This window comes from Stegostoma tigrinum, chromosome 9, assembly GCF_030684315.1.
Source record: "Stegostoma tigrinum isolate sSteTig4 chromosome 9, sSteTig4.hap1, whole genome shotgun sequence".
Taxonomy (NCBI): domain Eukaryota; kingdom Metazoa; phylum Chordata; class Chondrichthyes; order Orectolobiformes; family Stegostomatidae; genus Stegostoma; species Stegostoma tigrinum.
Genome location: NC_081362.1, coordinates 92,811,692 through 92,838,931, shown reverse-complemented (window position 1 = coordinate 92,838,931; position 27,240 = coordinate 92,811,692). Strand labels below are relative to the sequence as shown.

General features: G+C 44.2%; 1 protein-coding gene across 3 annotated transcripts in view; it reads right to left on the bottom strand.

The window, feature by feature from the left end:
• Positions 1 to 742: 742 nt before the first annotated feature.
• cd109 (CD109 molecule) overlaps positions 743 to 27,240 on the bottom strand; it is a 123,847-nt gene continuing 97,349 nt past the window's right edge. Inside the window, exons 26-33 of one of the 3 annotated variants that reach the window (XM_048536354.2) lie at positions 25,479 to 25,650; positions 22,360 to 22,556; positions 20,660 to 20,815; positions 18,965 to 19,030; positions 12,524 to 12,663; positions 6,594 to 6,750; positions 6,332 to 6,434; positions 743 to 1,501 (exon numbers count right to left, since the gene is read on the bottom strand). In XM_048536354.2, coding sequence (XP_048392311.1) covers positions 1,311 to 1,501; positions 6,332 to 6,434; positions 6,594 to 6,750; positions 12,524 to 12,663; positions 18,965 to 19,030; positions 20,660 to 20,815; positions 22,360 to 22,556; positions 25,479 to 25,650 — 1,182 coding nt within the window. In that variant the 3' untranslated portion in view covers positions 743 to 1,310. Of the gene's footprint in view, positions 1,502 to 6,331; positions 6,435 to 6,593; positions 6,751 to 12,523; positions 12,664 to 16,252; positions 16,329 to 18,964; positions 19,031 to 20,659; positions 20,816 to 22,359; positions 22,557 to 25,478; positions 25,651 to 27,240 lie in introns of those variants that run through there. The other 2 variants (XM_048536357.2, XM_048536355.2) reach the window with 2 other exon arrangements.

Here is a 27,240-nt window from a genome sequence, read left to right as displayed (position 1 = left end):
TAGACGACATGTTCATCCTGGGCCTCCTGCAGTGCCGTAATGATACCACCCAAAGGTTGCAGGAACAGCAACTCATATCCGCTTGGGAACCCTGCAGCCCAATGGTATCAATGTGGACTTTACCAGCTTCAAAATCTGCCACCCCCACCAGTGCATCCCAAAACCAGCCCAGCTCATCCCCTCCCCCCAACCTGTCCTTCCTCTCACCTATCGCCTCCTCCCACCTGAAGCTGCACCTCCATTTCCCACCTACTCACCTCATTCTGCCCCATTGACCTGTCCGTCGTCCGCAGACTGACCTATTCCCTCCCTACCTCCCCACCTATACTCTCCTCTCCACCTATCTTCTCCTCTATCCACCTTCGGTCCGCCTGACCCTCTTTCCCTATGTATTTCAGAATCGTCTCCCCATCCCCCTCTCTGATGAAGGGTCTAGGCCCGAAACGTCAGCTTTTGTGCTCCTAAGATGCTGCTTGGCCTGCTGTGTTCATCCAGCTTCACACTTTGTTATCACCAAAAACTTATCTGCGATGTTAAGATACGGCAGCCCCGTAAGCTGAATAATGGAGATGTAATTAAAAATCTTTCATTTCAATAATATCTGTCGATGGTTTAATTTTACTGTACTGATTTCTTCATAAAAAACTACCAAGAACTTCAGGGCAAAACCTGATTATATTTTTACTTATGTTAGAACATCAAGAATTTTTTATAGCAGCATCAGCCAGACCTGATTCCTTTGCTACACACATACACACACAACTTAATTATAATTTAGTCTATGGATTGAAGATTTTCTTTTATTTCTGTTGCAAATCAGGACTTGCAAGTGGAAAATCATACGTGCACACACATACACAAGGAGGCCAGAGTAGAAAACCAGGGAAGTTCATGCACTATATGAATATTGAAACATGCCAGTTTCCAAACACAGCAAGCTGATAGATCTAAAGTTTGTTGCAGTGTGTTGAAGAGGAAATAACTCAGTGAGCAGTTGTTAGTTCAGTGTAGTCTCACTCGCTCTAAAATCTGGAGAGGTTGGGTGAGAGCAGCTGTGACTACAATATAAAGGTAGGGTTAAAGGGGAGAAACACTCACACAAAAAAAACACCTATTATATGAACACCTTTACAAAAGGAGGACATTGAAGAAACTATGAACAGCAGTTTACAAAAAGCAGTTTGTTAGGTTACAGTGGTTTTCACGACAGATGCAAAAAAGTTTCCGCCAGTCTTTCTTAATCTCTCTCCCATTAAAGCAGTAATTATTTCACCAAGAGGCAGATTTTATAATCAATGATAGCTGTGGAATTAAATTAAGCTGAGATAAACGCTGAGAAGACAGAGCAGGAGGACGTTCCACCCTATCAGACGAAGGGCTGTAGACTGGTCGGATATGGAACTGAACTGGGAACGGCACAGGTTACAGTCAACACCACAGAAAGCACAAGTGCCAGTGTCCGACATCACCTTTGAGCTGTACGTCCTCACCACAATTGTTGCTGTATTGAAAGCAAAACACAACAATCAACTGCACCGAAATCTACGTGGAAAGATCTCTTTCATACAAAACATTGAATGCTTTCCAGACAGAGTTTGAAGAGATGAAATGATATGGGGAGAAAGCGGAGACAGGAAATTGAGTTGCATGATCAACCATGATTATATTGAATGGAGTAGCAGGCTCGAAGGGCTGAATGGCCTACCCTTGTTCCTATGTTTGCATATTTATAATTTAACAAAGGGTTCCCTCTGAGACACATATATACTATCCAAATGGACTGTCATCTGCTCTTCCTTCATAGTCATAGGCACTCCTCACCTAGCAGCACTAGAGACATTTGAAATAACTCCACAAAGGACAGTATTCTGTCACCAAGTCACCTTTTACTTACACATCGACAATCCCTGACACTGATCCTTTTCCCTCACAGTCAGCTCTCAGAGTGAATGTTTATATTTATCAGCCAGGACTCCCTGATTAGACCAGTTTAACAGCCCCAATCAGGGAACTCATTTTCTAGGAGGTCCAGCTGGATAATCTTGTTACATTCTCCTACAAGGTTTACCAGGATGTTGCTGGGACTGAAGTGCATTAGCTATAAGGAGAGGTTGGACAAACTTGGATTGTTTTCACTAGATCTTCGAAGGGTGACAGGTGACCTGCGAGAAGTCTGTAAAATGATGCAATGTATGATAGTGTGGATAGTTGGAGTCTTTTTCTCAGGGTGGAAATGTCAAATCCCGGGGGGCATATAGAGTCATAGAGTCCTACAGCACGGAGACAGGCCCTTCAGCCCAACCTGGTCTGTGCTGACCAAAATGTCCATCCATGCTAACCCCATTTCCCTGAACTTGGCCCATATCTTTCTAAACCTTTCCTGTCCATGTATTCATCCAAATGTCTTTTAATAGTTGTTAATGTACCCACCTCAACCACTCCTGCTGGCAAGTGTGACCATGTGTGAACCATCCTCTGAGTAAAAATGTTGCACCTCAGGTTTCCATGTATTCTTTCCCCCCTTACCTTGAACTAATGCCTTCTGGTCCCCAATTCCCCAGCCCTGGGAATAAGACTGAGTACATTCAACCTACCCTTGCCTCTCATGATCTTATATGCTTCTATAAGATCCTACCCCAGTCTCTTCTAAAGAAAAAAGTCTTAGCCTGTCCAACCTCTCCCTATAACTCGGTTCTTCGAGTCCTGGCAACATCCTTGTAAATGTCTTCTGCACTCTTCCCAGTTTAATCGTATCCTTCCAATAGCAAGGTGACCAAAACAGAACAAAATACTTCGAGTGCAGCCTCACCAATGCCCTGGACAACTGCAACATGACTTTCCAACTTCTGCACTCGATGCCCTGACTGATGAACACAAGTCTGCCAAACATTTCATCCACTGCCCTGTCTACGTGTGACTCCACTTTCAGAGAACCATGCACCTGAACTCCAAAGCCCATCAGTTCCACTACACTCCTTAAGACCCTACCGTTCACCATAAAATTCCTACCTCGATTTGGCTTTCCAAAATGCAACACTCAATGTTAAACTCCATTTGCCATTTTTCAGCCCACTTCCCCATCTAATCAAGATCCTGTTGCAATTTTTGATAACCTTCTGCACTGAAAGCAATACCATCTATTTAAGTGTCATCCATAAACTTACTAATGATGACTCTCATCCGAATCATTGATATAGATAACAAACAGCAATGAGGCCAGCACAAAACCCTGGGGCACACCACTAATCACAGGCATAGATAACAAAACGTGGAGCTGGATGAACACAGCAGGCCAAGCACCATCTTTGGAGAACAAAAGCTGACATTTTCGGCCTATAACCTTCATCAGAAAAGGGGGATGGGAGAGGATTCTGAAATAAATAGGGAGAGGGGGGAGGCGAACCAAAGATGGATAAAGGAGAAGATAGGTGGAGAGGAGAGTATAGGTGGGGAGGTAGGGGAGGGGATAGATCAGTCTGCGGAGGACAGGCTGGTCAACGGGGCAGGATGAGGTTAGTAGGTAGGAAATGGAGGTGCGGCTTGAGGTGGGAGGAGGGGATAGGTGAAAGAAAGAACAGGTTAGGGAGGCGGGGTCAAGCTGGGCTGGTTTTGCAATGCAGTGTCGGGAGGAGAGATTTTGAAGCTGGTGACATCCACATTGATACCATTGGGCTGCAGGGTTCCCAAGCGGAATATGAGTTGCTGTTCCTGCAACCTTTGGGTGGTATCATTATGGCATTGCAGGAGGCCCAGGATGGACATGTCATCTGAGGAATGGGATGGGGAGTTAAAAAGGTTCACGACTGGGAGATACAGATGTTTATTGTGATCCAAGTGTAGGTGTTCTGCAAAGCAGTCCCCGAGCCTCCGCTTGGTTTCCCCAAAGTAGAGGAAGCCACACCGGGTACAGTGGATACAGTTTACCACATTGGTGGACGAGCAGGTGAACATCTGCTTAATATGGAAAGTCATCTCGGGGCCTGGGATAGGGGTGAGGGAGGAGGTGTGGGGGCAAGTGTAGCGCTTCCTGCAGTTGCAGGGGAAGGTGCCAGGTGTGGTGGGGTGGGAGGGCAGTGTGGAGCGAACAAGGGAGTCACGGAGAGAGTTGTCTCTCGGAAGGCAGCCAAGAGTGGGGATGGAAGAATGTCATTCGGGGTGGGGTCTGATTGTAGATGGCGGAAGTGTCGGAGGATGATGCGTTGGATCCGGAGGTTGGTGGGGTGGTATGTGAGGACTAGGGGGAATCTCTTTTGGCAGTTATTGCGAGGCCGGGGTGTGAGGGATGAGGTGTGGGAAATGCGGGAGACACGGTCAAGGGCGTTCTCGACCACTGCAGGGGGGGAATTTGCAGTCCTTGAAGAACGCGGACATCTGGGATGTGTGCGAGTGGAATGACTCATCCTGGGAGCAGATGCGGCAGAGGCATTGGAATTGGGAATAGGGATGGAATTTTTGCAGGAGGGTGGGCGGGAGGAGGTGTATTCTAGGTAGATGTGGGAGTCGGTGGGCTTGAAATGGACATCAGTTTCTTGGTGGTTGCCTGAGATAGAGACAGAGAGGTCCAGGAAGGTGAGGGATGTGTTGGAAATGGTCCGGGTGAACTTGAATGCTGCTTGGCCTGCTGTGTTCATCCAGCTCCACACTTTGTTATCTCGGATTTTCCAGCAGCTGCTGTTCCTATTATCTCTACTAATCACAGGCCTCCGGTCAGACAAGCATCCTTCCTATATTACTTTCTGCTTCTTACCAGTAAGCCAATTGTGATTCCAATTTGCTAAATCTCCCTGGATTCTGTGTGATCTAACCTTCCAAAACAGCCCACAATCTGGAGCCTTATCAAAAGCCTCACTGAAATCCATATAGACCATGTCTACAGCCCTGCCACCATCAGCCTTCCGGGTCATTTCATCAAAGAACTCTAACAAATATACGAGGCATGATCTCCCATGCACAAAACCATGCTGAATACTTCTAATCAAACCCTGTCTTTCCAAACAGATGTGTAACTTATCCCTCAGAATCTTCTCAGGTAACTTACCTACCAGGATTTTCTCTGCAGCCCTGCTTGAATAAGGGCACAACATTTGCTACCCGCTATCTACTGGAACCTCACAATGGCTAACGATGATGCAAATGTATCAGCCAGGGCCCCTGCAATTTATTCTCTAGTGTGTTGCAGGGTTCTTGAATAAATCTGGTCAGGACCAGGAGATTGATCCACCATTGTACACTTTTACACTTCCAATACCTCCTTATGTTTCAGTGAGCAGGGGGAAAGTTTAAAGGAGATGTGAGATGCAAGCTTTTTACACAAAGGGTGGTAGGTGCCTGAAACGTGCTGCCAGAGAAAATGGTCAGGGCAGATACAATAGCATTGTTTAATAAGCATTCAGACAGACAATAAACAGGCAGCGAATAGAAGGATATGGGCCATGTGCAAGCAGACGCGATTAATTTAGAATGGCATCTTGGTCAGCATAGATATGATGGGCCAAAGATTTTAAGTGTTGTGCTGTTCTAAGCTCTATGTCCTATGTTCTATACTCTCTGATCTACATGAGAGAACCACCCCTCCTCACATTCCAGTGGTACACCAAGGATGGTCAGCACCATCTTGCCAGGGGATAGGCATTAAGTGCTGTCCCTGCCGGTAAAGCCCACATCCCGAGAATGATTTCAAATGGTAAGGTGGAGTCATTTCTTTTTAAACTGATAATTTTCTGTTGAGATCAAGGTGGGGAGCTACCTTTCCAAGAGCAGGATATTGGATGCAGGCTGTGCCAAGTTAGGATTGAACAAATTGGAGACAAGTCCCAGATTCTCCTGCTGTGGCCAGTCAGGGTCTGGACATACGGTTAGAGATACACATTTGTCAATCTACAGGCATCGTGATGCACTGACTCTGTAGGAATTGCCCATAAGGTTTGCACTGTCGATGGGTAATCCTTGTTCCCTGGGTGAATTAGTCATATATGAAGGTAGCGTCGGAAATTTTGCACAGCTCTGACTTAATCCCCCAACAGTTCCCCAGGAAATATTAAACAGGAAACACCGAATCCACCTCCTGGGTAACAGAATAACTAACTCTCTGGGTGACCCCATTCAACATCCTTACCCTGGATACTAACCCCTGGTCTGAACTGACCATTCCCCATGTCACACAGTGTCCCCACTGCCCAAAACCCTCTCCAAACACTCTATCTCAATACCCAACCACCCAGCTCATTCCCACAACCTGTTCATCAACTATGGAGAAATCAGACCATCATTTCCACGGAGGTCAGGCATACAGATCCACACCCAAACCCAATCAAGCACTTCAGTGTCTTACCTGGCTCATAGTACTCAACTACACTGGCCACAGCACCCTGGGCATTTGTAACTTTGGAGTCCCTTATCACGGGGATATTCACACAAATCTCTGTGTCATTCAACTGGAAAGCAAAAAAGGCTGAATCACGTTTCTGTGTGTCTACATCTGAATTTTTTGTGGTTTACATGAGTAACTGTCAGAGGAAAATCCTCTCAGAAATATTGAAGAGAGGCCCAGTGACTGTCACCTCCTACACACGAAAGAAAAATCCCCAACTCACCGAGTCGAAATACAGACTGACTTTCCCAGCTTTGAACTCGACTTTTTTCATTGGGTCTTTGATCTGGATCCTGTCCATTTCCGGGACGAAGCCACTCAGCATTCTGACTTCCAGCAGAACCATTCCCGTGCTGGAGATGTTTCCCTTACCTCGATACCTTGAGAAGCAAAGTTGATATCAATTTCATGCTCATTGCTGTTTTACCTGAGTTGCAACATTATCCATTCCCTTCCCCTCTGCCCATTTGTCCATTATTGTTCAAGGATGTTTTATGGAGTGCCATTTCTCTCCAGTAAAGCTGTGATTGGCTGAGGTATTAAGATTTGGGGTTAGATATTGGGTATATCCAAATATGCTCTTTCACATCACCAAACCACCCATTGTACTTATTAATCACCACCAGTAAGTCACCCATGTTAGCCCAATTCATCAATTTACATACAAAACTATTGGGGGTAAGGGAGAGAGTGGGCTAATTCCAGATTTTATTCATTGAATTCAAAGCTCACCAGCAGCTGTGGTGGGATTTGAGCTCATGTTTTCCTCACGCATTCCAAAGGGACTCCTAATTACTCATCCACTGACAACATCACTATACAACCATCACTTCACAACAGCACAGAAAAGAAATAACCCCTGGCCTGAACTGACCATTCCCCATATCACATCACTTGTTGACGGAACCAAAACAGTTCAGTTCTGTAGAAAAGCACTTCTGGATGTTGAAAAGAAATAAAATCTGGAATTCATAACTAGCCTCAGTAATAGTGAGGCCAAAACTCTCATCAATTATTGTTAAAATCCAATCTGATTTACTAATTTCTTTAATGAAAGGAAATCTGTCATCCTTTCTTGATCAAACCTGCGAACATCCAGATGCGAGTGACTCTCAATGGCTTTCTGATGTCGTGATCAGCACAATGTAAACTATTTTAAGGTCAAGGGGGATGTGGCTGGAGTTCATTACATTTTCTTTAATTCGTTCACAGGATGTGGGCTTTGTTGGCTGGGCCAAATTTATTGGCCATCCCTAATTGCCCAGAGGCAGTTAAGAGCCAACCATATTGTTATAGGTTTATGTCACATGTAGGCCCGGCCAGTTAAAGATGGCAATTTCCTTCTCTAAAGGTCATCAGTGAACCAGATGGCATTTTCCGACAATCGACAGTGGGTTGATGGTCATTATCAGGCTCTTAATTCCAGACTTTTGTGTAATTCACATTCTACTATCTGCCATGGAGCAATTTAAACCAAGGTCCCTAAAACATTACCTGAAAAGGAAAGAGGCTATACTTTTATATAACAGCATGAGAATATCAGAAATAAGAGCATGAGTAGGTCATTCAACCCTTTGAGCCTGCTCCATGATTCAATAAGAATATTGCTGATCATCTCCAACTCCATTTTCCCTTTCCTACATATCCCTTGATTTCTTTAAAATTCATCTTCCCAACCAGGAATTAAATGTAAACTGTGGCAGTAAATATAAACTGTGGAAATCCAAGCTCTAAACAATAGCCCATGAGAGTGCACTGCATGATCACAGGTTGATGCTAAAGTTTACATCTAGAATTTTAGAAAATATAATAGGTTTGTGACATGTCTCATTGTGGCACTGTGGTCATGTTGTCTTCTCTGAGCTAAGAGTCCTAATCTAAGTTCCACCTGTGTGAGATATATGTAACATCTTTAAATTAGTTAGGATCTTGGGTTTTACAATACAGGTGGAGAGTATTCCACCCGTTGTTTCTACACCCCAGCTCCCGAAAGAGCTACCCAGTTAGTCCCCATCTCTGTAGCCCTCTAAATGTGTCATTTGTAAACATATATCAAGTTTCCTTTTGAAACCTCCTATGGAATCTACCTCCACCATCCTTGCAGACAGCACGTTCTAAACCATGACAACTCTCTGAGTAAAGATGTTTCTCCTCATTTTACTCCTAGCTCTCTTGCTGACAATCTTGAAATTGTGAACCCTAGTTACTGACGCAACTAGTGGAAACAGAATATCCTTCTTAACCCTGTTAAAATTGTTCATACTTTGGTCACCTCTTAATCTTCTCTGCTCCAAGGAGAATAAGCCTAATTTCTCTAATCTTTCATTGTATCTAAAAATCCATCATTCCTGGTATCATTCTCGTAAATCTCCTTTGCACCCTCTCCAAGGCTTCAACATCCTTCTTTGAACCAGGTGACCAGAACTGAACACAATACTCCAAATGTGGTCTGGCCAATAACTTGTAGAGGTGTAGATTCATTTCTTTGCTTTTATACTTTATGCCTTAGCACATAAACCCAAGGTTCCTATAAGCCGAAACAAACTGCTTCAACTTTCTTGAACACCTTCAGAGAACTATGTACACAAACCCCTAGGTCCCTCTGCTCCTGTGCTCCCCTCACAGTTGTACCAGCGAGCCTGTATTGTCTTTCCATGTTTCTTCTACCTCACATTTCTCTACATTAAAATTTATCTGCCAGTTGCCTGCCCAACTTTTCCAATGTCCCTCTGAAGTCACTCAGCTTCATCCTCACAATTCACTAATCTCTCTAGCTTCGCATTTGCATCGCAAATTTAGATTTTGTGCTCAACATCCACGTCCAAAATTGTTATATAAATCATAAAAAGCAAGTGTGCCAACATTAATCCCTGGGGATCACCACTTATAACTCATCTCCAATCGGAAAAGTGCCCATCTATACCCACTCTCTGTTTTCTATCTTTTAGCCAACTTCTAACCAATGCCATCAAGGCCCAATCAGTCTCAGGCATTTTGAATTTTCGATCCAACATGCCATGTGACATTGCATCAAATGTTTTCTGAAAGTTCAAATGTACAACTTCCACAGCACTGCCCTCATCCACTGCCTGTGTCACTTCATCAAAGAACTCACTCAAATTAGTCAGACATGACCTGCCCTTGACAAAGCCATGTTAACTGTTTTGTATTAACTTATTGTTTTCTAAGTGTACATTTATCTTATTTATTAATTATAAGACATTTGTAGCATGGCTGATTTACATTAGCTTGAAGCAAGGTGAATTCACATTCTCTACAAAAAATATGTTCAATACTTGTGCCTTTTTCAAATTACTCAGGAATTTGGGAAGCTTGTAGTTTGATTCATCTGTTTCCATGTTAATACCTCAGCCAATCACAGCTAATTTGTTAACGAATCAGCACCCTTTCTCAATTGTTATAATCTTGTGACAATTTGCCTTCTTGCATGTGCCCTGATAACCACTAACTGAAAAGCTTTAACAATCTGTGCCTCTTTTTAACAATGTTTTAGGGGTGTTACAGTCGCACTGATATTATTAATATCCATTAAGACATTAACACAATAGAATTTGCTGACTGATCGGCAAACTCCCAGACATTTGGTTGAGTTCACCTGGAGCTGCCAACTGCTGAACTTAGTGAGGGGGCAGTGTTTGAGGAAACGCTTGATAGCTCGCTTAATAAACCATGAGGCAGGCTCCCCAAAGTGCCAACTCTCACTGTGTCCCAATTATAACATCCAGCTGCATGCCAAATCAGTCCTGAGCCCTGGATATTGGCCATAATTCCTGGCAACCTCTCACTGGATTTGAACACCATACACAAGCACTCAGTTGACACCATTTCCAATGCTCAATTGTCATTAAGAAACTTAAGTTTTCTCCACTCGGGAGTGCAGTCTCCCTTCGAACAATACTTATCCTGATATCCTTGTAAAGCACTTTATTATTCCTTATGATGTTTTATTAGTTCTTTTTCCCCATTACTCACTCCTTTCCATCCTTCCTGATCCTTTAATTCTCTTATTATCCTTTACTTTTATGTCTTCATTACTATCCTAACAATGTCTCTGGACAAGTCCTGTGTCGAGGTTTGTTTTTAAACGATGACACAGTTGGACGGCCACACCTGGAGTAGGTGGTCCCACTTGTGGATGCAAACCAGAATCTGGAGTCATTAGACATAACAAAGTTACTAATAAGTCAAAGAGGGAATTCAAGAGAAGTTTCTTCAACCCTGAGGTGGGTCAGAATGGAGGTTGAGTAGTTAGCACCGCTGTCTCACAGGGCTAGGGACGCGGGTTTGATTCCACCTTTGGGTGTGTGTCTGTGAGGAGTTTGCACACTCTCCTTGTGTCTGTGTCAGTTTCCTCCGGGTGCTCAGTTACCTCCCACAGTCCAAAGGTTAGGTGAACTAGCCATGTTAAATTGCCCCATAGTGTCCAGGAATGTTTCGGTCAACCAAGGAGAATGCAGGGTTACAGGGATAGGGTGGAGTCCTAAGTTCTTCAGAGGGATGGTGTAGACATGCTGGTCTGAGTAGCCTCTTACTGCACTGCAGGGATTCTACCTATCATAATTACAGGGAAACTAAATAAAGGCAAATGGGAAAGGAGTAAAATAATTTACTCATGGGGGCAAGATGGGACAGGAAGGTCACGTGAAGGTGAATACTTGGTTTTGTGCTGTTAAGTACATGCCATTGTCATAGGCCTTGTCATCAATTTTAATTGTTTTCCAACGTTATTGCTTGACCTATAATTTTCTGAAATAATGAATATCTTTATTGATTTCAATGGAATCTACTCAGTTGGTACCTTTGACATCTCCCTTTAAAAGTTCCTGTGTTACTTTCCACTCCTGGGAGCTAATTCCCCCTCCACCTCACCTGAGTCAGAACAATCCCCATCCCCGAGAACCACTGAAACAACCTGGTGCTCTGATGGCTTCTCAATTCCTGTGCACCAACCCCAGTGAGAGGCACCAGATGGCGAACGGGGCAGGTCCACAGCTGACCTTCTTTTTACCTCTCTCTATCCCAGGGTGGTTAGGAAATCTTCACTGTTGCCACCAGCTCAGATGTGACAACTTGTTGGAGATATTGGTGGACATGATGTTGTTCTTAAGTATGAAAATGACACCACGGACTTGTTGACTGCTCCTCGATTTGAGATCGCAAGTTCCTACATGAAACTTCATGGGACTGAACAGGCTGATCTCCAACTCCCAGGTCTTTGAGCCCATTGGGCAGCATGTCCCCTGAGAGGTTTTGAACCTGGACGGCAGGATTTTCTTCACTTCCTTGCACCCACTCTACCTCATCATTAAACCATTTGGATTCAGAAAGATGCAGCTGGCTGGAACGGAAGCCAATATTTTGGGGCAATTGGTAACAAGTTCTTCCCAGTCATTCATACCAATGACCAGCATGATTCAGAGGGAGTGTCTTTTGAGGACTAAGAAAAAGAGAGCTTAGTCAGCTTTTCAGCCGCACAGTGTCCAATCCATCAGAGGCATTGGCGTAGCTCAGGTAGTTGGTGAGCAAGGCACAATGACATGAACATTAACCCCCACACCAGCTGAGGTTACCATGAAAGATTCCCCTTCTCAACTTCCCCCCCCCCGCTTCATCTGAGACATTACGATGCTCAACCACCACCAACTGTCTCTCTCTAGTGAGAGAGCACTCCGATGATCTAGTGAGAGTACAGTAGCTTTACAGTGAGTTGCTTTTGCATTTGCTTTGCAAGGTCCCAAAAACATTCATCGGATTATAGCGAACCCATCAGAACCACCTGGGAGATTCCTTTAGGGAAGGAAACCTCCTTCAGACCTTCATCTGAATCCAACTAGATATCAATATTCTCCATTTTAAAGTGACATCACACATTTCTCACATTCCCCAAAGAGTAAAAAGGCCTGTCAGCTTCTCAAGGCCACAAAGGGCAGACAATAGATGACATTCTATTAAAGTGTGGTCACTCTTGCACTGGAAGGAACTTGGCTACCATTTGTTCGCAATGAACTCCGCCAACTGTGATAAATGACCAATCGCAGGATAGCTGAGCTGCAGAAGCAGTTAGCTCTTTCATTGCCTTGCCAAGTTCAGGGCATGAAAGATCGAGCAATTAAAAATCAGAGTTGTGTTTACCTGGTACAGATATGTAGTGATAGGTGATTCAGATCATCCATATTATCTAAAACATCAACATCCAAGTCAAACAGTTCCATCTCCACAGATCGCTGTCTCTTTGATGCAACTTCACTCTCCAGATTGAATAGAATGTTCAGCTTTAAGAACAAAATCCGACGATCAAATTATCTTCCTTTTTGTCATAACACATGCGACAGTTTACATGGAGATAGCAAGAGCTGCCGTTGCTGGAGTCTGAGATGACATGGTGTAGAGCTGGATAAACACAGCAGGCCAGGCAGTATCAGAGGAGCGGGACGCTGGCATTTCAGGGTGAGACCTGGGCATTTCTAAAGAAGGGACCCGACCCAAAGCATCAGCTTTCCTGATCCTCTGATGCTGCCTGCCCTGACAAATTACATGCACTACTTCAACAAGATTGGTGGGGTGGGACAGGGGTGGGTGTAATTGGTTAGCTCAGTTGGCTGCATGGCGGGTTTACAATGCAGAGTGACACCAACAATATGAGCTCAATCCTGGTGAGTTCCTGAGAACCTGGAATCTCTGTAAGTTGAAGGCAGGAGAAGCTTTGTGCATTGAAAATCATTTTATAAAACACCAGTCTCATTCTAAAATTGTAATTTATCTCATTCTCTCTATCTTTTAAAGGAAGGCATATCTTGTCAGGAATATAACTGGACTTAACTGTACATTCTTCCTGCAAAATCTTTCAGCTTTTCAACATTCCTATAACTAATTCACTTGAAATTTTAATTTAGCTCTGGTTTGATCCTATATAGATTATCATAACTTTCTGTTCACTTATTCCTTATGTATTTGTCCAATTTCACCAAAATAATACCACTTCCTTAAACTCAGAGTTACACTGTCTCATCCTCCTTTTTGGTGGTACAGACTCAATGGCCCCTTCTGGGCTGTACGATTCTATGATAAAGAAGATGGGCTCAACGAGAAGCAGCACGGTGGCTCGCTGGTTACCACTGTTACCTCACAGCACCAGGGACCTGGGTTCAATTCTCACATCGAGTGGCTGTCTGTGTGGAGCTTGTACATTCTCCCCATGTCTGCGTGGGTTTCTTCCGGGTGCTCCGGTTTCCTCCCACAGTCCAAAGATGTGCAGGGTAGGTAGATTGGCCATGCTAAATTACCCATAGTGTTCAGGGGTGTGTAGATTAAGTGGGTTATGGGGGAAAAGGAATGGCGCTATGCTCCTCAGAGGGTCAGTGTGGACTTGTTGGACCGAAGGGCCTTTTCCCACACTGTAGGGATTCTATGATGGTATGATCTATGAATTCTCTACCCAATGTACTTGCGGCAGTTTAAGAAATATGTATGTCTGTCTCCCCTAATGAGTGGAAATATGTTAGGGGCTCAGTTGTAACTTGTGCATGTGGATGTATCTTTTATGATAAGACATCTTCTCTGGTTTTCCTAAACTCCTTCATCACTTTAAAGACTGTTGTCAGGTCATTCCTGAGCGTCCTCTCCTCCTACAATCACTTAACCAGTGATTTCCTATTTCTAAACCCAATTTGGACCCTAAAATCTTATGGCCCAGGCAGAGGCTATTTGGCCCTCCATACCTGGGTCAGCTCTTTAAGACAGCGACTAAACAAAGCTTTTCATTGTATTTTGGTATATGTGACAATAAAATCAATCAATCGATTAATTTATCAAACTAGTTCCATTCCTCAAGTGCGTTCCAAACCAAACATTTATCGAATCCTCTTTTGCAAGTTTAACTGAATCTGCTCCTACCATTCCCTCAGTCAGGTCTTTCCAAATAATCAGTCTTCCAACCAGACTACATTTACATGTGAAAAGTGATGTAAATGGTTGACTTCCTTGTGGGAGTCTCAATAACAAAATTGGCAATTCTAAAGCACATGTACTTCTGAGAATCCATTCCTATCGATGGCTCAGAAATCATAAAGAAACACAGTCATTCTCCAAGATAACAAAGTGTGGAGCTGGATGAACACAGCAGGCCAAGCAACATCTCAGGAGCACAAAAGCTAACGTTTCGGGCCTAGACCCTTCATCAGAGACAGTCCTCTCTGATGAAGGGTCTAGGCCCGAAACATCAGCTTTTGTGGTCCTGAGATGCTGCTTGGCCTGCTGTGTTCATCCAGCTCCACACTTTGTTATCTTGGATTCTCCAGCATCTGCAGTTCCCATTATCACAGTCATTCTCCAGGTTTTCATTAATAATAGAATTTCAATGTCCTAAATTATAGAATCATAAAATTTTTAGAATGATAGATTAAATCATGAGAAAAAAAGGAATCAATTTAACATTCAATTCCACGCCGTGGACCACTATTTAAAGAGCGGAGCACTGCACTCATTGTTGAATATTTGAAGATGACCCTATTCATTTTATTATTACCTTGTGACTCAATTATTCCAACACCTCCTGGCTGATTTCCCTCATTCCACCCTTTGTAAACACAACATCATCCAAAACTCTGTATTAACACATAGCAAGTCCCCTTCCACTCACACCCTAGTATTCACCACCTACATCAGCTCGCAGCAAGCCGTGCCTTCGTAATAAAATTCTCACCCTTGTTTTCAAATCACTGCATGCTCCCAAGCCTCTCTGCAATCTCCCCCCTCCTGCCCCAAAGCCATCAACCCTTTAGGATACCTGCCCTCACACAATTCTGGCTTCTCATCTATCCCCTTTTTTAAAAATCATTCACAGGATGTGGGCATCACTGGCCAGCCCCGTATTTATTGCTCACCACTAACTGTTCAGACAGTAATTGAGAGTCAACCACATTGCTGCAGGTCAGGAGTCACATGTAGGCCACACCAGGTAAGGGTGGCAGTTTCCTTCCCTGAAGGGCATTAGTGAACCAGATGGGTATTTCCAACACTTGGCAACAGATTCATGGTCATCATTAGACTCTTAAACCCAGACTTTTATTGAATTCAAATTCCACCATCTGCCATGGCAGGTTTTGATCCAAGGTCCCCAGAACATTACCTGGTCTCTGGATTAATAGTCTAGGGGCAGAAGGCAGAGAGTAATGGTGGAAGGCTGCTTTTCGGACTGGAAGCCTGTGATCAGCAGTGTTCCACAGGGATCAGTTCTGTGTCCTCTTTTGTTTGTCATTTAATCAGTGATTTGGATGAGTACATAGAAAGTAAGTTTGCAGAGGACAACAAATTGGTGGTATAGTGGACAACACCAAAGGTTATCTAAGGTTACAAAGATCGGGTCTAGGCTCAAAATGTCAGCTTTTGTGCTCCTAAGATGCTGCTTGGCCTGCTGTGTTCATCCAGCTCCACACTTTGTTATCTCGGATTCTCCAGCATCTGCAGTTCCTATTATCAAAGATCTTGATCAGTTGGGTCAATGGGTTGAAAAACGGTGGATAGAATTCAATCTGGATAAATGCGAGTTATTGGATTTTGTTACAACAAACAAGGGTAGGGTTTATACAATTAATGGTAGGGCCTTAAGTCGAGTTATAGGACATAGGCGCCTAGGGATGCAGGTACAAAATTCTTAAAGTTCGCATCACATACAGCCAGGATTGTTAAAAAGGCATTTGGCATGCTTGCCTTCATTTCCTTAGTTCTTTGAGTATAGAGTTGGAATGTTACGTTGAGGCATCTTCTGGGGCACTGTGTCCTGTTCTGGTCATCCAATTATGGGAAGAATATTATGAAGTTGGAGAGGATTCAGAAGAGACTTACCAGGATGTTGTCAAGTATGGAAGGTTTGAGTTCTGAAGAAAGGCTAGATAGGCTGTGACATTTTTCATTAGAGCCCAGGAGGTTGAGAGGTGACCTGATAGAAGTTTATAAAATAATGAGAGGTGTAGTTGATGGTAGCTGTCTTTTTACCTAAAATGTGAAATTTCAAGGCTAGGGGCACATTTTTAAGATGAGAGGTAAGAGATATAAAAAAAGGCAAAAGAGGCAATTTTTTTTTCACACAGTGGATGGTTCAAGGGTGGAATGAACTTCCTGTGGAAGTGGTGGATGTGGGTAAAATTACAGTAAATGTTGACCATGACAGTTACCATCAGTTGTTATAGAGCCATAGAGTCTGGCAGCACAGTGACAGACCCAACCCGTCCATGTAGACCAGTCACCCTGAAGCGAGTGACCTACTGCCATTTGCCAGCATTTGGTCCATATCCCTCTAAACCCTTCCTATTCATGTACCCATCCAGATGCCTTTTCAATGTTGTCATTGTACCAGCCTACAACATCCACTCTGGCAGCTCATTCCATACACACACCACCCTCTGAGTGAAAGAGTTGCCCCTCAGGTCCCTTTTGAATCTTTCCCCTCTCACCTTAAGCCTATGTTCTCTAGTTTGGAAATCCCCTACCCTGGGGAAAAGACCATCCGTGACCCTCATGATTTTATAAACCTAAGTCTCCAATATTCCAGGGAAAATAGGCCCCAGCCTCTTCAGCCACTCCCTGTAACTCAAACCCTCTGGCCCCAGCAACTGCTGGTAAATCTTTTCTGAAGCTTTCAAGTTTAACAACCTCTTTCCTGGAGCAGGGAGACCAGAAGTGTACACTATGTTCTAAAAGTGGCCGAACTAATGTCCTGTATAGCTGTAGCATGACCTCCCAACTCCTATACTCAAGGCACTGACCAATAAAGGTAAGTGTACTGAATGCCTTCCTAACCACTCTATCCACTTGAGATTCCACTTTCAGGGAAGTATGCACGTGCACCCCTCATTCTCTTTGTTCCTTTCACTAAAGGTATGAAGATAGAGGGCAGCCACAATTGTTTTAAATAGTGGGGCAGGCACGACGGGCTGAATAGCCTACAATTTTCTATGTTTTCATTTTTCCATAGATATTGATCTTCATAAATCTGTTCTTTGACTACAAGACTTCCAGCCAATGGAAACATGCTTACTTTATTGGAGCTATTGACAGATGGAATATAATGTGCAATTCTGGGCACCACACTATTGGAAGGATGAGATTGCACTGGGGACAGTATGGAGGAGAATCACTGAGGTCTTGACTGGGATGAAAAATTTCCCTCATGAAGAGAGACCGGATAGCCTGGGTTTGTTTTCCCAGGAGCAGAGGATGCTGGAGGAGAGAATCTGATTGAGGTATTTAAAATTATGAGGCATAGACAGGGTAGATTATGAGACTCTCTTCGCCATAGCAGATATGTCTAAGGCCAGAGGGCATAAGTTTAACGTGAGGAGTAAGTGCTTTAGAGGAGATCTAAGAAAGACTTTTTTTCAACCCAGAGGGTGTTAGAAATATGGAAGGTGCTGCCTGAGATGGTAGTGGAGGCAGGTGCTCTCACAACATTTAAGAGGCTTCTGGATGAGGTCTTAAAATGCCAGAGTATAGTAGGCTATGGACCTAGTGCAGGTAAATGGGATTAGTGTAGTTTGTTAATCAGCATAGACATGGTGGGCCGAAGGGCCTGTTTCTATGCTATATGACTCCATAACTCTATCAAAATCTTTCATTATTTTAAATATCTCAATTACCTACAATTTTCTATGTTTTCATTTTTCCATAGACATTGATCTTCATAAATCTGTCCTCTGGCTACCAGACTTCCAGCCAATGGAAACATACTTACTTTATTGGAGCTCCTTTATTTGTCCTCCTCTGCATCGCACAGAACAATGCTGGGGCTGCCCGCAAGACTGATATTTAATTAGTGAGAGGATGTTTCCCCTCATGGGAGAGTCTAGGACCAGAGGGCATAGTCTCAGATTGAAGGGGCGCCAACTGAAACCGGGATGAGGAGAAATTTCTTCTCTCAGAGAGTTGAGAGTCTTTGGAACTTTATGTCACAGAGCAACGTGGGGACAGAATGTCCGTTTATATTTAAGGCTGAGATAGATAGAACCTTGATCAGTCGGGAATCGAGGGGAAATAGCAGGAAAGTAGACACGAGGGATGTTGGATCAGCAATGAAACTATTGAATGGTGGAGAAAACTTAAAGGGCTGAACAGCCTACTTCTGTTCCTAGTTCTTATGGTCTGCAAACACAGACAATAGGAGCAGGAGTAGGCCATTCAGCCCTTCAACCCTGCCCTAATATTCATTACTATCACAGCTGATCATCCAACTCAGTCCCCTGTTCCAACTTTCTCTGTATACCCCACTAATCCCTGTAGCCCTAATATACTTGTGGCTAATCTGTCCTGCAACCTCTCTGAGGCCTGGGCAACTTTCCTCAACACATAATGCTTGTGAACATCAACCACCATTAATGACAGAGTAATGGAAATGTCTGGAGAATGTTATCCACATAGTGAGAAAGTTACAGGGTTCTGAGGAAGGGTCACCGGACGGTTAACTCTGCTTTCTCCTCCACAGATGCTGCTGGACCTGCTGAGCTTTCCAGCAACTTTGTCTCCGTTCTCGATTTACAACACCTGCAGTTCTTTTGGTTTTTATTGAGAAAGTTACAGTACCTGGAAAATGGCCAGTCCTTGACCCTGTGCTGTTACTGTAATCCGCATGGGTTGCTGAATTCCAATCTGTACATTCAAAGAGAAGATAGGAGGGCATTAGGTGAAGAGCAGCATTGAGAGCTCAAGAGACAGTTACAGAGAAAACAGTGCTGATTAGCATCATTCTGAATGTGAAGAAGTTACCAGCATTCCTTCCTCTCAGTTAGTTAACGTATAGTTATTTTACTGGGCTAATTAATCCAGAGGGTGTAAACTATGGCAGTAAACATTTTCACCTTGGAGTCATTAGATCACAGGTTTCTGTCTGCTCTCAAGATCTAGACATTTATGTCAAGGACATTCTAGGGACAAACAATAAATGCTGCCCCAGCCAGTCACACGAGTGAGTGAAAATAAATTACCAGATTCTTTTATCACAGCATTGAGAGGCTATGGAGTGCCCAGTCTTATGCTACTAGTGCAGTACAGAGGGAGTGCTGCACTGCCAGAGGTGCTGTGTACTTGGCTGAGACATTAAACAAACAACCTGTCCGTCTTTACAGCTGGGTATGATGTGGAGGTGCCAGTGTTTGGACTGGAGTGGAGAAGGTCAGGAATCACGCAACACCAGATTCTAGTCCAAAAAGGTTGATCTGAAACCGCAAGCTTTTGGAGCCTCAATCCTTCTCCCGTGTTTTCAAATAAACCTGTTGGGCTATATCTGATGTCAGGTGATTTCTGACCTTTTACAGCTGGATGGTGAAGATCCCAGAAGAGCCATGTGACCTGAGCAAGATGCATCCTGCACCCAAAACCAAACAGATTATTCGGAGGTGATTTCATTGCAGTTTTGGGGAGCGTGTTGAAGCAAATTGGCAGCCACTCTGCCTGTATAGCAACAATGGTGACACTGGGAATCCTGCAGCAAGTAAGTCACTCTCTGGCTCCCCAAAGCCTGTCCACCACCTACAAGGTACATAGACTGCAGTGGTTTAAGAAGGCAGCTCACCACCACCTTCTTAAGGACAACCAGGGACAGGCAATAAACGTTGGCCCAGCCAGTGATGCCTCAATCCCATGAGAGAATTAATTTTAAAAAAAGTCAAGTGTTAGAGGTGGCACACGGGCTCAGTGGTTAGTCCTGCTACCTCACAGTACCAGAGACCTGGGTTCAATTCCACTATCAAGCAACTGTCTGCGTGGAGTTGGCTGTACAGATTTCTTTGAGGTTTGAGTATCTGTGTGGTTGTTGTTGAGTTTAAATAGTTAGAAAATTTTATTTCTGAGCCTTGTAATCAGGTCATTTTAGTTAGTTCTCATGAGGTAGAATTGGAGACATAGAGACATTTAAAAAGAACTTAGATGTGTATTTGCAAGGTCAAAGCTTACAAGACAATGGGCTAAGTGCTAGAAAATGTGATTAGAACAACTCAGACGGCTGAAGGGCCTTTCTCTGTGCTGGAGACCTCTATGACTCAATCAGCCAATGGTGTAACAGTTTGTGATTTTGTTTTTCCATGTCGTAAATTTTGATGCAATTTTGTTCAAAGTACTATGGCAGCCTCTTGCAGATATGCTCAATGGCTGACCACAACAATGAGCAAAATGCAGGAATAACACTGATGATCTACAAGCCATGTTTTGCTCTGAGTTATCATCAACTAGGCTCATAACCCCAGCTTAAAGTGTCCTTGTTAATGGCAGAATGCTGGGTACCTGTTTGCTCTGAAGCACAATCGCATTTGAGCGGTTGATACTGAAGTTTGCCGGCATGGGAAGCCCAGGTCCTGTGACTGACACCGTGAGATTCATCGTAGGAGAGAAGCTCCAAGCTGCAAACTGGGACAAGGCCTGGAGAGCTACCACTGTGTCCTGAAATCAAAAGAACATCAGACAATTCTAGAAACAACCTGCATATTATTATCAGATAAAGACGAATTGTGTGTGTGTGTGTGTGTGTGTGTGTGTGTGTGTGTGTTTGTGTGTGTGTGTGTGTGTGTGTGTGTGTGTGTGTGCGCGTGTGCATGTGTGCATGTGTGTGTCTGTGTGTGTGCATGCGTGCATGTAAGTATGTATGTGTGCCTATGCGTGTGTGCATGTGTGTGTGTATGTGTGTGTATGTGTATATGTGTCAGTGTGTCAGTGTGTGTGTATGTCACTGTGTGTCTGTGTGTGTATGTGCCTGTGTGTGCCTGTGTGTGTGTGTGCCTGTGTGCATGTGTGTGCGGGTGTGTACGTGTGTGGGTGTTTATTTGTGTGTATGTATGTGAGTGTGTGTGCCTGTGTGTGTATGCATGTGCGTATGGGTGTGTGTGTTCGCGCATATGTATCTATGTGTGTGTGCATGTCTGTGCGCACGTGTGTACGTGTGTGTATGCGTGTGCATGTGGGTCAGTGTGTGTGTATGTGTGCATGCATATGTGTGTGTATGCATGTGCATGTACGTGTGTCAGTGTGTGTGTATGTGTGTGTGTACAATTATGTGTATATGTGTGTGTGTGGGTGTGTGTGTGTGTGTGTATGTGTGTGTGTGGGTGTGTGTGTGGGTGTGGGTGTGTGTACAATTATGTGTATATGTGTGTGTGTGTGTGTGTGTGTGTGTGTGTGTCTGTGTGTGTGTGAGTGTGTGTGTGTGTGAGTGTGTGTGTGTGTGAGTGTGTGTGTATGTGTGTGTGGTTAGGGGTGTGGGTGGTGTGTGGTGGATGATGGATGATTGGTGCTGGGTTCCCCTCTACTTACATCAACGAAACAATAGCCGACTCTGAAACTGATAAGTGGGCCCATTCACAATCGATGAAGATGAGATTGAGAATGGTGTCCAATAGGAACATGTCTCCCTCCCCCACCCCAACAACGACCACCAGTTCCCCAACCCCCAACCAGCTCCAGCCCGGCAGAGAGCTGACAAAAGCTGTAGTTATCCTCCTCTGAGCAGAGGGAGTGAAGGAGAAATTCTGGAGAGGGATTCAATGTGGCGAGATGCTTTGTTGAGTAAATGAGGAGAAGGTGCTCTCTCGGTCAACAGAGGAGACAGAGTTAAGATGATCACAGGGTTTTGGGAAAGAGATGGAGGGAGGTGGAGCAAATGTGTCATTCGTTCACTGAACTAGCACAGGACAGTGGGCTGAATGGCCTGCTGTTGTGAAATGTGATTCTACAATTCTACTGCATATACTTTAAAAAATCCATACACAAGGGATGTGAATCAGAAACAAAAGCATAAATTGCTGTAAAAACCCAATGGGTCTGGGAGCATCTGTGGAGAGAAGGTGGAACAGGATCACTGGACCTGGAACATTTAACTCTGCTTTCTGTCCACGGATTGTGCCAGATCTTGCAGGGATTTCTGTCTTTGTTCCAGCACCTGCAGTTGTCTGATTTCTTTGTTGTTGGATGAGAATTAGTGTGCAGTTTACCTGAGTTGAGGAGAAGCCTCCAAGATGGTTCCTGTGTTCACTGAGCCAGTGCATGATGGGAATGCCCTCCAGCAGCTTGCCCTGTCTCAGGTGTGAGAGCAGAGCGTAGGCAGCTATCTCGATATCTGATGAAAGGGGTTGGTGGCTCCATGGCGGGATGGCTGTGTTCGAAGGAGACGACCAAAACCTGACACCATCTGTGGTGAGCAAGGAAGACAGTAAGCAGTACTGACTTGGGAATGCTGGCCAACCGGAAGTTGTGGGGAGGAAATTGCCTTGAGATATGATTGGTGCGCTGTTCAGGGGACCCCACCACTGCAGGTTGAGGAACTTGAATTCCATATATTTAAAAAAAATCTGGAGTCGATTGATGGCTGTGAATCCACTGTCAATTGTCAGGAAAATCCCATCTCATTCAATAATGCCTTTTAGGGAAGGAAACTGCTGTCCTTAACTGGTCTGGCCGACATGTGGCTCCAAACCACAGCAATGTGGGTGACTCAACTTCCCCTGGGCAATTAGGGATGAGCTACAGATGCTGGTACAGCCAGAGACGCACACATCCTGTGAAAGAATATGAAAATTTCTGCCTTGGCCCATTTCATCCACAGGGGTAATTGGATGGAATTGATTCCTGCATAAAGCAGAGTTGATATTGCTGATACTCAGTCTTTTTTGGGGAGGGGAAATTCAGTGAAATGTGATAGAAATGCTCTCCCCTTGCAATGAACAGGTGACATTGGGACAACAAAAACTTCTAAAGATGCAAGGACTTTGAACTTAAACAATAGCCCATTGGGAATTGTGACCAGGCCACAAGCTGAGTCAGAAAGAGGGGCAGTGAGACAGGTGACCAATAGGTCAATGGGGTAGGTTACGAGAAACAATTTAGGGGAGACTAGAGGGGTCAATATTTAGGGAAGGAATTCCAGAGTTTCAGGACCTGCCAGCTTAAAGCACAGCTGGCAACACCATGAAAAAGAACAATAATAAGAAAATGTTAATAAAAAGCCAAGAAGCTCAATACCATTCAAGGCCAAATCAATCCATCTGATCAGTACCCCATCCAACAGCTTTAACAGTCACTCCTGCTACCAGCAGCATACTGTGACTGCAGAGTGTATCACCAACTGGGCCCAGCAATCTGTCAGTTCCTCAACTGCACCTTCTAAAGTCTACAACCTCCACTACCTGGAAAGACAAGCTGGTGGAGTGGATCAGCACCTTCAGCTCTACCTCTGTGTGACAGAAGGTACAATTGCATCAAGCTGCAGATGGCAGGCTCATTTGAAATTATACCATCACGTCTGTGACCATAACCCACTCCAGGCCATTGAAGGGTCTAGGCCCGAAACGTCAGCTTTTGTGCTCCTGAGATACTGCTTGGCCTGCTATGTTCATCCAGCTTCACACTTTGTTATCTTGGATTCTCCAGCATCTGCAGTTCCCATTATCTCTCTCCATTGCAAAGTCTGCTGTGTCAATGATCCTTTGCAAAATGTAGGCCAGCATTTCGGTGTATTCACAGGCAACAGAGAATCAGGTAGCTGTGAGCCACAATGAACACTGTTAATGCAAGATATCTAAAGGAGCAAAGGGACACAGAGCATTCAAGGGCAGGATTTATACCATTAAAAGTAGGGCCTTGGATAGTGTTGTAGAACAGAGAGATCTTGGGGCCCAGGGACACAGTTCTTTGAAATTTGCACTACAGGTAGACAGGGTGATTAAGAAGGCATTTAGCACTCTTGCCTTCAGTGCTCAGACGTTTGAATATTGGAGTTGAGACAATACATTGAGGTTGGATGACACGGGGTGGCTCAGTGGTTAGCACAACACCAGGGACCTGGGTCTGAATCCACCCTTAGGTGACTGTCTGTGTTGAGTTTGCACATTCTCCCTGTGTCTGCATGGGTTTTCTTCCACAGTTCAAAGATGTGACAGCTAAGTGGATTGGCCATGCTAAATTGCCCATAGTGTTCGGGCACGGGTAGATTAGGTGGGTTTATAGGGGTTGAGTCTGGGTGGGGTGCTCTGAGGTTCAGTGTGGACTTGTTGGGCCGAAGGGCCTGTTTCCACACTGTAGGGATTCTATGTACAAGTAATGGGTGAGACTTCTTCTGGAGTACTGTGTCTAGTTCTGGTCACCTTGTTATAAGAAGGATATTATGAGGCTGGAGAGAGCTCAGATGAAATTTGCCAGGAATGGAGGGTTTGAGTTATAAAGGAGATGCCGGGTAGACCATAGAACATAGAACAATACAGCGCAGAACAGGCCCTTCAGCCCTCGATGTTGTGCCGACCTGTGGACTAATCTAAGACACTCCCCCTACACTATCCCATTATTAGCCATATGCTCATCCAAGGACTGTTTAAATGCCCCTAATGTGGCTGAGTTAACTACATTGGCAGGCAGGGTGTTCCACACCCTTACCACTCTCTGAGTAAAGAACCTGCCTCTGACATCTGTCTTAAATCTATCACCCCTCACTTTGTAGCTATGCCCCTTTGTACAAGCTGAAGTCACTATCCTCGGAAAAAGACTCTCACTGTCCACCCTATCTAATCCTCTGACCATCTTGTATGTCTCTGGGGCTTTTTTCACTGGGGCGTAAGAGGTTGAGGTGTAACTTTATAGAGGTTTATGAAATCAAGCAGGGTATAGATAACGTGAATGGCAGGTGTCTTTTCCCTAGGGTGGGGAATTTCAAGGCTGGGGGAATATTTTTAAGGTGAGAGGAGAAAGTTTTAAGAAGACATGAGGGGCACAGAGGGTGGTTTGTGTGTCAAATGAACTTCCAGAGGAAGTGGTGGATGGGGGTATAGTTACAATGTTTAAAAAGACATTTGGATAACTACAGGTTTGGAGGGATATGGGCCAAGTGCAGGCAGATGGGGCTGGTTTAGTTTGGGATTATGGTTGCCGTGGGCTGAAGGTTCTGTTTCCGTGCTGTATGGCTGAATCCCTCATTACTACATGGAGACAGACAGCCAAAACAAATCTGCCTGCCTGTGTTCAGTGTTTAATTCCCAAAGTCCACTCTTCAAATCTGATTGAGGACAACTCCAAACCATTGATAAAACGTGTGTTATTTCAAGATGCAGACTTTCTACCATACCTTGTTCGTCTGCCCGTTGGTTTAACTCATTCAGGGCTTGCAATGCATAGCTGCTATTGGCCAAGGTTAAAGCGTATGTCACAAGAGAAAGACTGTAGTTACTGTTGATTTTATCTTGCAGCTTGGCTTCGAGATACCTCACAGCATCTGACACCTGGTCTAAAACTTTGCTCTGGAAGAAACAGTATTTAAATCATGATCAGTATATTGTAGACTGAGACAGGCAGACTTTTAAATTGGGAAGAGAATGGGGAAGAGAGGCAGAAAAGTGGAGTTGAGGATTAGCAGATTAGCCATAGTCTCATTGAATGGCAAAGCAGGCTTGATGGGCTGAATGGCCTATTTATGGTCCTCCTATCTTCCAGTCTTCAGAACAGAGGAAGGGTCACCAGACCTGAAACGTTAACTCTGATTTTGCCCTTCACAGATGCTGCCAGACTCACTGAGCTTTTCCGGCAACTTCTGTCTTTGTTCCTGATTCACAATATCTGCAGCTGTTTTGGTTCTTATTAAGATCAAACTGCTATGTGTGTTGGATTGCAGAGCTGCCTGTAGTAATTAACTATGGATGGGAATTATTTTCTCTTGTCTCCGTTTGTTACCCATCATTTTCTGGGGCTGGGCATCAACATTTTATCAAACAGTGGGGTTTCACACATGGGGTTAAAGTGGCCCATTCTTGTCATCTCAATATATTATAAACTGGGAGGCAAGCTGCACTCAATATCCAAACCCTTGACCAGTGACACACAGCGGCATTCACTGAGAATCTTCTGCAGGATGCATTCCAGCGTCTCAACCGGGTCACTTGTTTCAACTGTTCCTCACCGTGCTATAACCCCCTGTGACAAAGCAGGGTGGGAGCAGCAGTAACATTGAATCTTCATGCAGTACCCTGGCCTGTCCTGTTCCCTGCCTACCCCATGGCTCCTCACTTTCTATCATGGGAATACTTCGACACATCCACTGCAGTGGATCAATGAGGTGGCTCACCACTCCAAGCTCGAACACAGTCGTGGGCAGCTATAAAGGCTGCTCTTACCAGTAAGCTGTTTATTTGTTTTAACAAGCTTGTTTTCTTTTGTTTGAAGAACATTATCAGACTTTTGTGAGCATTTGATTTTGATTTGATTTATTAATGTCAAGTGCACCTAAGTACAGTGAAAAGTATTGTTTTGTGTGCGGTAGGGGCAGATCATACCGCACAAAGTACATTCAGGTAATAGAACAGAGTGAGGAATACAATGTTACGGCTGCAGAGAAGATGTGAAAAGAGAGACATCAACATTAAATTTGAGGTGTCCATTCAGCATTCTGATAACAGTGGGGAAGGAGCTGTTCTTGAATCTGTTTGTAAACGTATACAAGTGTTTATATCTTCTGCCTGATGAAAGAAGGTGGAAGAGACCATAAACCCTCTGGGAGGGGTCTTTGAGTATGTTGGCTGTTTTCTCAAGGCAGCAGGAAGTATGGATGGAGTCAATGGATGGAAGGCCAGCTTGCGTGATGGACTGGGCTGTGGTCACAACTCTCTATAGTTTCTCACAGTCTTACTCAACTTCCTTCAAAAACCAAGTAAAAAATTATCCACAAAAATTGAATTTTCTTGGTGGAGCAAGAAAAGACAGATTGACTGGATGTACAAGGCTGAGTTAGACAAGAGTTTTAATCAGTAAGGGTATCAAGGGCTATAGGGAAAAAGCAGGAAAGTGGAAGTCAGAATTAACAGATCACACGGGATCTCTTTGAATGCTGATGGGCC